This window comes from Lolium rigidum, chromosome 1 (genome assembly GCF_022539505.1).
Source record: "Lolium rigidum isolate FL_2022 chromosome 1, APGP_CSIRO_Lrig_0.1, whole genome shotgun sequence".
NCBI lineage: Eukaryota > Viridiplantae > Streptophyta > Magnoliopsida > Poales > Poaceae > Lolium > Lolium rigidum.
Genome location: NC_061508.1, coordinates 116,930,802 through 116,942,615, shown reverse-complemented (window position 1 = coordinate 116,942,615; position 11,814 = coordinate 116,930,802). Strand labels below are relative to the sequence as shown.

At 41.1% G+C, this 11,814-nt stretch overlaps 1 protein-coding gene across 2 annotated transcripts; it reads left to right on the top strand.

Moving 5' to 3' along the window:
* The first annotated feature begins 448 nt into the window (after positions 1-448).
* Positions 449-3,968, top strand: LOC124680746 (proteasome subunit alpha type-7-A). 2 transcript variants are annotated; one of them, XM_047215805.1, is made up of 4 exons: positions 449-723; positions 838-1,252; positions 3,250-3,413; positions 3,550-3,968. In XM_047215805.1, exons 1-3 carry the CDS (start codon positions 551-553, stop codon positions 3,409-3,411), a joined length of 750 nt encoding a protein of 249 aa, XP_047071761.1. In that variant the 5' UTR covers positions 449-550; the 3' UTR covers positions 3,412-3,413; positions 3,550-3,968. The 2 variants fall into 2 exon arrangements, with proteins under 2 accessions (XP_047071761.1, XP_047071754.1); XM_047215798.1 differs by lacking the exon at positions 3,550-3,968 and having other exon boundaries at positions 3,250-3,522.
* The last annotated feature ends 7,846 nt before the right edge of the window (positions 3,969-11,814 follow it).

Here is an 11,814-nt window from a genome sequence, read left to right as displayed (position 1 = left end):
TTTCATATTTGAACAATTTTCGAATTTAATTTTTCTAAATTTGAAAAAATAGAATTTTAATAATTCTCAAATTTAATTTTTTTCGAATTTGAACAGTTTTCGAGTTTAGACGTTTCCTGGAAACAGAAGAAAAAAATGAAGAGAAAAGAAAAGAAAACAAAACAAAAAACAGAAAAAGAAATAAAAACAGAAAAGAGAAAACGAAAACGGAAACAAAGCTAAACGGGCCAGGCCCAATACCCGACCAGGGTGTGCGCTGCCTGGTAGGCACCGACCTGGTCGGTGTATAGGACTGGCCCATGAATCAAGCTCACGGGCTGAGAATCTTGGAAGGGAGAAAACAAGCTCACGGCCTCACAAAACAAGCTTCTTCTCTCCCAAGAAAGAAAACAGACTTAATAAGAAAAAAGAAGAACAGAGTTAGTCAGAGTTCCGAGCCGAACAGCCGTGAACTGAAGTAGACTTCCTGAACCGCCGCACCGGAACTCTCAAAAGCGGAAGCCGCAGCCGAAATCTCTCTCGCCGGCGTCGCCACCTACCAGGACCAGCCATGGCCCGCTACGACCGCGCGATCACCGTCTTCTCCCCCGACGGCCACCTCTTCCAGGTGGAGTACGCCCTCGAGGCCGTCCGCAAGGGCAACGCCGCCGTCGGCGTCCGCGGCGTCGACACCGTCGTCCTCGGCGTCGAGAAGAAGTCCACCCCTAAGCTCCAGGACTCCAGGTACGCGACCAACCCTAACCCGTCCCTCCCCTCCCCGCGCGATCGCCTCTGATCCGACCGGATCTTGCCGTTTTCCTCACCGGGAAAATCCCAATCTCCCCCGAATTTTCCCAGGTCCGTGCGCAAGATCGCGAGCCTGGACTCCCACATCGCGCTGGCCTGCGCGGGGCTCAAGGCGGACGCGCGCGTGCTCATCAACCGGGCGCGCGTCGAGTGCCAGAGCCACCGCCTCACCGTCGAGGACCCCGTCACCGTCGAGTACATCACGCGCTACATCGCCGGCCTGCAGCAGAAGTACACGCAGAGCGGCGGGGTGCGCCCCTTCGGCCTCTCCACGCTCATCGTCGGATTCGATCCGTACACCGAGAAGCCGGCGCTGTACCAGACCGACCCCTCGGGCACCTTCTCCGCCTGGAAGGCCAACGCCACCGGCCGGAACTCCAACTCCATGCGCGAGTTCCTTGAGAAGAATTACAAGGAGACGTCCGGCAAGGAGACCATCAAGCTTACCATCCGAGCCCTGCTTGAGGTATGCTACTGGACACCCCGAATTATCCTAGTCGACCAGGAGCTACATTCATGCTGCTACTTTTTTTGTTGGACAACCAGCATACCAGTAACTATCTCATCCATAAAAGTAGTAATTGCTCATGTGAAGATAGTTAGATGCTCCAAGAGATGACAAATGGATCATGGAGAGTAATTGACATATGAGTAGGACAAACTTTAATTCTCTGAAGTGATAATTTGCTGATTGTTTTGGTAAAAAAGGCATGGCAATGACTGATTAATTGCTGGACTATGTGTTGCTGACAATGGAACTAAGATGCCTTGCTCAAGGTGCAAACTGAATGATCTTGTCTAGAGTTTGTGTTTGTTCTTTTGTTTGCTCAACAAGCTAAGTTGCGTGGTGTTTGTCATGGTTTACTGCTACAAGAACTCCACTTCAATGCAAACTTAGATCAGTTGCCTGATGTCTGTTGCATTCAAATATTCGACCAGGATTTAGATTCATACTGCCATTTTTTATGCTAAATGTTGGAGGACCAGCATACCAGTAATCGTCTCATCCAAAACGAAGTGGTAATTGCTCATTTGAAGTGATAATATGTCAACTGAATAAAACTCACCTTATTGCAAACTTTAGATTAGTTCCCTGATATCTGTTGCATTCAGTAAGTGCATGTGAGAACACATGCTCTAAGAGGCTACAAATTGAATAGAGTAATTAACACAGTAGGACGAATTCACTTCTTTCGAGTGATAATATGTTAGCTAACTGGTCTAATTGGTTCACCATGTGCGGCCAATGGAACTAAGGTGTCCTTACTCAAGGTGCCAATGGAATGATTGGCCTAGAATCTGTGTGCTTTTCTTTGTTTGCTTAACCAGCACAACCAGCAAAGTGCTTGGTTTTAATAGAAAATTTTAGATTAAGTTCCCTGCCTTAGTTATAATCAAATTAATCGAAATGGCAATGAAACCAAATTAAAGTGAGATATGATTAGTTCCTGCATTTGCTTTCTACTTTAGGGTGATACCTGTTGGTCTCTACTGTCTAGATTTTATGCTCATAGGTAGTGCAGTCTCAGCAGTAAATTCCATCTAGTTCAGCATTTGTAATCTTGATTTCATCTGAGGTCACTTAAATCTTAACACAAAGTTAGATTAAGTTCCCTGATATATGTTGTAAGTGCATTGAGATAGGATTGATTCCTACACTTGCTTGCTACTTTAGGTGATTCTTGTTGATTTCTTCTATTTAGAGTACATGTTCGTATTGGCTATTTGCAATGACAATTTCATCTGCACTTGTATTTTATTGCTCAGTTCTTCAAGTATAAGTGAGTTTTCAAAAGTTGTTCCTACCTCTTAATTGTCTTATTAGTTACTACTTTTATGCATTACAAATTTTGAAGACTAGACTATGTGTTGTCAATTTTACTGTTGCTTTAGTATTATTATGTTGCATACAGAGGATGTATAGATGTGCAGACTCAGTATTATATTTAGGGACAATTCATATATGCTACTGCAAATATGTATTGGAGAGACAAGTTTATCCGTCTTGGATAAAATCTCAAAGCAAGTTAAGATAGAGACATAATTTCAAGTTTCAAATATTTTTCTGTACCATATTAGTACTGTATCTTTTGGATTTGAAAAACCACAAACACCTGTGGCTAGCTATTTGTAAACCTCAGCTCTAAAATTTGTTTGCTTTTGATTACAAATGGTTACCACATAGGCACGTTCACTATGGTAGATAATGGTTTATGGTGGTTATTTACTTATTGATCTCTCTTCAGTGCATGTGTTGCGCTTAAAAATCTATCTGCCCCCTCATTGCTTGTCATTATGACATTTTGTCTGGTATTCAGAAATATGTTAATATCAAATGCAATACTATTTGTGGTCAATCATTGTGATGCACCTTGTATCTCCAGCTTAAATTTTCTGTCTGCATTGTGTGTATTTCACTTATCAACTTTACGGCACTGAATTGATCTCCTGTCCTTCCTGTAGGTTGTCGAGAGTGGTGGCAAGAACATAGAGATTGCAGTGATGACACATAAGGATGGCCTCCGCAACCTTGAAGAGGCTGAGATCGATGAGTATGTCGCTGAGATCGAAGCTGAGAAGGCGGCCGCCGAGGCTGCAAAGAAGGGTGGCCCGAAAGACACCTAATGTAATCATGATTCATCACGGTTGCAGCACATTGCTCCTCTAGCCTGGTTTTATGTTCCATAGCCAGCTTGTTGTTTTACTTGTTTCAGAGGAATGCATAATTGTTTGGTCGAAGTGGTTGGTTATTTGTGGCGTTGTTTATTCATTCCTGATGAAGCTGCCTGGACTAAACCTCGGCTCCCTTTACAGTTCGAATCCGTTGTATGCGTCGGCTGAGGCGTTACTGGGCCCTGGACGTATTTTACAAAGTAGGCCGATATATCATACAGTTTATTAGTTGCAGTGGCAGGCTGTAGGTGGGTTTGAAAGCCGCGCAATATGCAGGTCTTAACAATGCCGCTCTACAAGTTGACCTTTAATTTTAAGCCACTGAGAAGGGTCTCGAGGGATCAACTGAACCAAGAAATCACAAATCGACAAACTATAAGGAGCCTGACGGTTAGCTCATATGGCAAGTAACTCTGAAAGAAGATCGATTACAGCTGAAAATACCATTGATATGATTATTTACAACTCCTAAACTAGATGGTCCAGCTTATCCTTCCACAGTGTGCAAGTGACTTATGCCGAAGCTTTTTTTTTATATAACAGTACAACGATGCCTTATTCTTGTTAGGAATAAATTAGCTTTAGATTTAAGCTAATCAAGCAGTTAGCAGATTCCTTAGAATATTTCCTATAGCAGTTAGCATATTAGTGATTTGTCCAATCGCTGTGCAAAGCGAACAGTTGACACCAACATGTAATAACCGACATTGTAAGCAACGGTTCGGATAGTATATAAACCTGACCAAAGTATCAATAAAGCAATCATTCACATCCATTCTTTCCTCTCAATCTCTCTGTCTCTCTTCACGCTGTGTCGGAGGTCGCTGAAGAACAAATCGTCGATGCCGTGTAGGAGGATGTGGCCTCTGCCACTAGCATCACCGCGGACGCCGACGACCTGCTCCCTCCTCCGCCGGCCTTCGCCATCCCGCCCAGGCTGTTGGGTGGGCCGAGCGCCAGTTCGCTCATTGACGAAGAATTTGAGGCGCTGCCTCCACTGTCCACTGGTGTACTACCAGCGCCACGGCTTCGGCCCCTGCCTCCCATCTCCAACGCCCTCCGGCGAGGACCTGGCGCAGGAGAACGACGTTGCAGCCGCTGCTCACGTCGTCCAGTCACTCCCCGACCTCAATCTCCTTGCGCCGGATGAGGAGAAGGCCGAGGACACGGCGCCTTCGGCCGCCCTTCCGACGCCCTCGCCGGAGGCACGCGTGCTGCTCCGTCGCTTCGCGTCGACCATGGCGGCTCGCCCCGCCGGCATCCGCGGAGGGACTTGGTCCCCCGAGGCCCTCGGCCTCGCCGGCCGCGTCGCCGAGATCCGCCTCAACGAGGCTGCTCCTCGCTTCCCCTCCTCGTCCGCGGAAGGATCAAGCCGGCACTGAATCGCCGGCCACAGGCACCGGCGTGAAGCAGGGCAGGGGAATCGAGGAGATCGAGGGAGGAGACCGACGGGATTATTCTTGAAGTCGCCCACCTCGACCACTTTTCTTTTGACCCCTGGTCCAGGCAGCGCCCACTAGGCCCGTGTCCTGAAAAGCCTTGCAGGCCTCACATTGCTACTGTGCCTCGTGACACACAAAGATAGACTAATCTACTCTACTTACAAATTCTGTAGTCTAGCTCTGATGTTTCTAGCAACTTGTAGATCTAACAAGTAGCGTATCAACTGTTTTTACTCAGTTTAACTGTTTATTGTGATATAAATACATATTTCTAGACCCTATGTCTATTAGAGATTACAAGTATGTAATGGGCCATGTTATTAATATATTTGTCTCTAGCATATAATAACATGTTATTTGGTACAACAATTTTATCCCGCGCTTTAAATTCATCCGCGTTCAAATTGTTCCTCTAGAACAAATTTGTTGTTTACTAAAATAAATTTTACTATCAAGTAAAATTAATTAAATGCATGATCATACATGCGGGAAAAATGGGTGACATCGGTAAAAAGAATTCCAAGAACTACAACTTGATGGAAGTAACTATCTATCATGGGCCATGGATATAAAAATAAATTTAAATGGTCGTGGCCTTGGTCCCGTGATTATCACACCCCCGAAAATGCTCCGGAAATACCCCAAGTGGCAAAGTATGCGGCATTACATTTCATAAGGCACCACCTCCATCCCGATTTAAAAAATGAATATTTGATGGAGGAAGATCCACTAGCTTTATGGAACTCCCTCAAGGAGAGATATGACAACAAAGAGCGGTTATGTTGCCGGAAGCCGAAAGAGAATGATCTCTCATAAGGTTCCAGGACTTTAAGTCCGTTGCGGCATATAATTCTGCCGTGCATAAAGTTAACTCCAAACTGAGATTTTGCAACAAGCAAGTTTCAGATGAAGATTTAATCGAGAAAACCTTATGCACTTTCCATCCTCGATGAGGATATTGCAACAGCAATATCGTCAACACAAATACACGAAGTATTCTGAGCTTATATACACATTACTTCAGGCCGAGAAGCATGATGAACTTCTCATGAAAAATCACAATGCTCGCCCAACGGGTGCCATGCCGATCCCTGAAGCACATGCTAATGCTCATTTTACTAATAAATTAGGAAACCGTAAAAGGAACTTCCGAAAATTCAAGGGAAAGTGGAAAAACAATGGTCAAAAGACCAATGGTCAATTTAAGGGGAAAGGTCATTTCAAGAGAAATGATCAAAATGACAACTCTCAAATTTGTCAAAGGTGTGGATGTGCGAATCATCGTACAAACAAATGTCGTATTCCCAAGCACCTAGTGGATCTATACATGAAGTATGGAGGAAAAGGGAAGCAAGTTCATGGAAATAAGGTCGAAGCTCACTTCAATGCCATTGAAGACAACCCTCAAGCTAGTCCTTCTCAAAGTGCTATTGAAGAATTCAAGCCAAAGGACAATATCATCCTCGATGAAGACATGCTTGTGGACTACACCCAAGATGTTTTTGGAGACCTCAATTGATCTCCTAAACAATTGATGTCACTTAGCTACTCAAATACTACGATGTGTTATATATTGTATAACAATATAGAATAAAATATTTGAGACTGCATGTATTGTATTATGTGAATCAGACATAATATTGTAATGTATTTATATTTCGAATTTGTAATATAAATACTATGTATGTAATTTGATGAATATATGAATAAAATAAATTTATTCTAAAATATTCTCTTTCTATTTTTAGAAATTTACGGGAAAATCCGATGAAAGAAGAATTATGTTTAGTGGATAGTGCTACTACTAACACAATTTTAAGGGAAACAAAATACTTCCAAACTCTTACTAAGAGAAAGGAAGATATTATGACTATAACCGGGAGTAACAAGGCAATAATTGGTTCAGGAAGAGCCACATTCACACTCCCTATGGGTACTACTATTGTAATTCAGAATGCACTCTTGTATCCTGAATCAACGCGTACCCTTATAAGTTTCAAAGATATCCGATCAAATGATTTCCATCTTAAAACTGTTACGATGGATAAGAAAGAACATTTGCTTTTAACAAAAAGCGACGGATATGAGGAACAAACTCTTGAAAAATTCCCTTCATTTTCATCCGGATTATACTTTACATACATCAAACCCGTATCTTTTGTTGCGTACAAAATAATTTTTCAAAACCTTGATAAATTCAAGACTTGGCATGATCGCCTTGGTCATCCTGGAATAGGTATGATGAGAAAAATTATAAGCAATTCTATTGGTCATAATTTACCAATTAAAAGATTTCCCAAGTCATCAGATTTTGTATGCACCGCATGTGCTACCGGAAATTAATTATTAGGCCATCCTACCTCAAAGTTAAAAATGAGTCACTTGATTTTCTTGAAAGAATTCAAGGAGATATATGTGGTCCAATACAACCTTTATCTGGACCATTTAGGTACTTTATGGTGCTAATTGATGCATCTACTAGATGGTCACATGTGTGTTTATTATCAACACGACAACACGTAACCATGCCTTTGCCAAATTAATATCTCAAATTATCAAATTAAGAGCAAATCATCCTGAACACAGGATTAAAACAATAAGAATGGATAATGCAGCTGAATTCAGTTCACACGCATTCAATGATTATTGTATGGCCTTAGGCATTCATCTAGAACATTCTGTACCTTATGTTCATACTCAAAATAGATTGGCCGAATCTTTAATCAAAAGAGTAAAATTAATTGCTAGACCATTGTTGCAGAATTGCAATTTACCAACCTCTTGTTGGGGACATGCGGTTTTACACGCCGCAGATCTGATACAAGTCAGACCAACTGCATATCATGAAACTTCCCCATTTCAAATAGTACGAGGCAATCAGCCAAGTATTTCCCACTTGCGAAAATTCGGTTGTGCTGTATACGTACCGATATCACCACCGCAACGTACCTCCATGGGCCCCCATAGAAAAATTGGAATCTATGTGGGATATAAATCTCCGTCAATTATAAAATATTTAGAACCCCTAACGGGGGACACTGTTTACAGCCCGGTACGCTGATTCAATTTTTGATGAGGATCATTTCCCGGCATTAGGGGGAGAAACAAACCACAAAGAATGCCAGGAAATAGATTGGTATGTAACAGGCATCCAATCCTTAGATCCACGTACTAAAGAATCTGAATCTGAAGTTCGAGAGAATAATAGATTTGCAACACTTTGCAAATAACTTGCCGAACGCATTTACTGATCACAAAGGTGTCACTAAATCATATATCCCTGCAGTCAATGCACCAGAACAAGTAGAGGTACCAAATAAAACTACTCAACCCCCAATTGCAAATAAAAGGGGGAGAAATCTGGTCTCAAGGGAAAAGGCTTCTCCAAAGCCACCGCGGAAACAAAGAAAATCTATGACGGTAAATGCAAATCAACCTGAAGTTGATAGACACCAAGATGATGTTCAACATCAAGAACCTAGCATAAATGTGCACACAAATTCTAATGCTGGGACATCGAAACAATCAGACGCCGTTGTTATGGAAAATCACACGGTGCCTGAAGAAATCAATGAAATTTCCATAAACTATATCGATTCGGGAGAATCATACAATAGAAAGACTAGTCGACACATATTTCTCCTCTAAAATTGCTAAAACCCTTCAATCCAGAGCCAAAATCTATGAAAGAGTGCCTGAAGCGCTCGGATTGGCCTAAATGGAAGGAGGCAATTGAGGCAGAACTGCGCTCGCTTAATAAAAGAGAGGTATTCTCTAAAGTAATACCTACTCCTCAAAAAGTCTTCCCTGTGGGAGCTAAATGGGTTTTCGTTCGAAAAAGGAACAAAAATAATGAGGTGGTGAGATATAAAGCGAGACTAGTAGCACAAGGGTTTACGCAGAGACCCGGTATCGACTACGACGATACATATTCTCCTGTAATGAGTGGAATTACGTTTCGATACTTAATATCATTGGCGGTACAAATGAATTTATCAATGCGAGTTAATGGATGTAGTGACCGCATATCTATATGGGTCACTCGATGCGGATATTTATATGAAAGTCCCTGATGGACTTAAAATCCCTAATCCAAACACAAATCGCAACATGTATTGTGTAAAATTACAAAAGTCACTCTATGGCTTAAAGCAGTCGGGTAAAATGTGGTATAACCGGCTTAGTGAGTTCCTTCTTCGAAAGGATACTCAAATAATGATGATTTCCCATGCGTTTTCATAAAGAAATCCTCAAAAGGATTTTGCATCATCTCAGTTTATGTTGATGACCTCAACATCATTGGTAACGCGGCAGATATATCTGTAGCACGCAATCATTTAATGACGGAGTTTGAGATGAAGGATTTGGGAAAAACCAAATTCTGCTTAGGTTTACAACTTGAGCATCTTCCCTCAGGAATACTCGTTTATCAGCCCGCATATATTCAGAAAGTTTTGGAAAAACTCAATATGGATAAATCATATCCATCCAAAACACCCATGGTCGTTAGATCCCTTGATACGGAAAAGGATCCTTTTAGACCTAGGGATGATAACGAAGATGTATTGGGACCCGAGTTTCCATATCTTAGTGCCATAGGAGCACTAATGTACCTTGCTAATTGTACTAGACCAGATATTGCCTTCGCAGTAAATTTACTGGCTAGACATAGTGCAGCTCCAACAAAACGCCATTGGGCTGGAGTGAAGAATATCTTCAGATATTTACAAGGTACCAAAGATATTGGTTTATTCTATAAGAAGAATCAAGATATGACTTTGATCTGGCTATACTTGATGTCTGGCTATCTTTCACGATCCCCATAATGCTAGATCACAAACTGGATTTGTATTTTTATTCGGTGGAACTGCTATCTCACGGAAGTCAACTAAACAGACTCTAGTAGCAACTTCCACTAATCACTCTGAAATAATTGCATTATATGAAGCTTCACGTGAGTGTGTATGGCTTCGCAGAGTGATTAATCACATCCAGACATCATGCGGTATAGGTTCATTAGAATCACCAACTATTATCTATGAAGATAATGCTGCATGTGTTGCTCAAATGCATATGGGATATATTAAAAGTAATATCACAAAACATATTGCTCCAAAACTGTTTTTTCCTCATGAATTACAGAAAAATGGAGAAATTGATATTTTGCAAACAAAATCATGTGACAATCTTGTAGATTTGTTCACTAAGTCTTTACCAGAGCCGCATTTCAAAAATGCATTTATGGCATTGGTATGAGACGACTTAGAAATTTGCAAAGTTCAGGGGGAGAAATTTCCCAGGACTGAACTTAGTATTTATGATCCGATAACTATATATTGTATTTTTCCTTATGAGTTGTCCAACGGATTTCTCATATAGGTTTTAATGATACAATTATTATACCAACGGTATATCGGATTCCTATATTCTCCTTATATTTTTCCACAGGATTTTTGGAAGACATATATGGATTGAAGAAAATCAAGTTCTTACAAGACTAAGGATTATTAGGAACGTTCGCATTCAAGACGCTATGGATAATTACAAGACATACAAGATTTTGAAGACAGCGTTGTCCAAGGGGGAGTGTTAGGAATAAATTAGCTTTAGATTTAAGCTAATCAAGCAGTTAGCAGATTCCTTAGAATATTCCCTATAGCAGTTAGCATATTAGTGATTTGTCCAATCGCTGTGCAAAGCGAACAGTTGTGTCCTTTGCCAAGAGACACCAACATGTAATAACCGACATTGTAAGCGACAGTTCGGGTAGTATATAAACCTGACCAAAGTATCAATAAAGCAATCATTCACATCCATTCTTTCCTCTCAATCTCTCTGTCTCTCTTCAATTCTGAAGCTTTTTGTAATGACAAAGGACTGCTGCTTCCCTGTCACTCAAATTGACAGTTAGTTATAAAGCGTGCAATCTGTATTCTGTACTGGAGTCTTTTGTAGTGACACCCTTTGTGTGTACAAATGTAGCGCTATAATCAGTGCACGTTCTACTGTATCCTACTCAAAAACTACCACAGCTAATCAGGCCCCTTACTAAATAAGAAGAGCTAACCAGGCCTCTTACTGAACAATCCAAGCACGGAATACAAAAAAATAACCATCAACCGTAACATACACCGCGATGATCAAACATGTCTAGAAACATTTCAAGAAAACAAGACTGTGACCTTTCATTTTAAGCTTTCGATAAATTCAATGCCACCAGTTGTGTGACAAGAACTTCAGTTTGGTTATTGCTCTCCTCTTGGTTTTGAGGTATTGACACTGTAACCATGTGTATCCATCATGTTCTTCATGCCACTGTGTTGTTGCGTTGTATCTGAAGGCAAAACATGTTTCTATCACTGCTTGAAATTTGCGCCGAAAGAGGAGGAAAAGGACACATGAAAGAGAGATTTTTTTTTCGATAAAGAAGAAAGAGAAGAGAATGGGAGTGGCGTTTTGGCACCCGGGAGCATATGCTCCCGGTTTTTAAACTTCATTTTAAATGCATTTTTAAAATGTTGAAAAATTTGAACACAAAATTTAGTAGATACATCTCGAAATTCTACACGTTCACAAAGCGGTTCCACAGAAAACCGACATTTTGAGTGTCATCTATAAAAAAGACAAATTTTTCTGTAAAAAATGGTTGTGTATGAGACGTTTTGTTTATCTTTTTTCGCACAAGTCACAAAAAATGTCGGTTTTTCGCAAGACTTGGTCTGCGCACATAAAATGTTGATACGTAAGCAAGAAATTTTTTGTTCGAATTTTTTGAACATTTCAAAATATTTTTCCGGTGGCAGGAGCATATGCTCCCATGTTCCGAATTGAATTTCCGGATTGTGAGGATAGATAATACATATATGGAATTCTGAAATGGCAAATCTTTGGAAGGGGGATCAGTACCTGATGG

Bases quoted from the DNA above. Each gene is read 5' to 3' on its own strand.
- LOC124680746 (XM_047215805.1), top strand. From the start codon at position 551: ATGGCCCGCTACGACCGCGCGATCACCGTCTTCTCCCCCGACGGCCAC. The intron at 724-837 runs GTACGCGACCAA...GAATTTTCCCAG, and splicing joins CCTAAGCTCCAGGACTCCAG to GTCCGTGCGCAAGATCGCGA. The intron at 1,253-3,249 runs GTATGCTACTGG...TCCTTCCTGTAG, and splicing joins CCATCCGAGCCCTGCTTGAG to GTTGTCGAGAGTGGTGGCAA.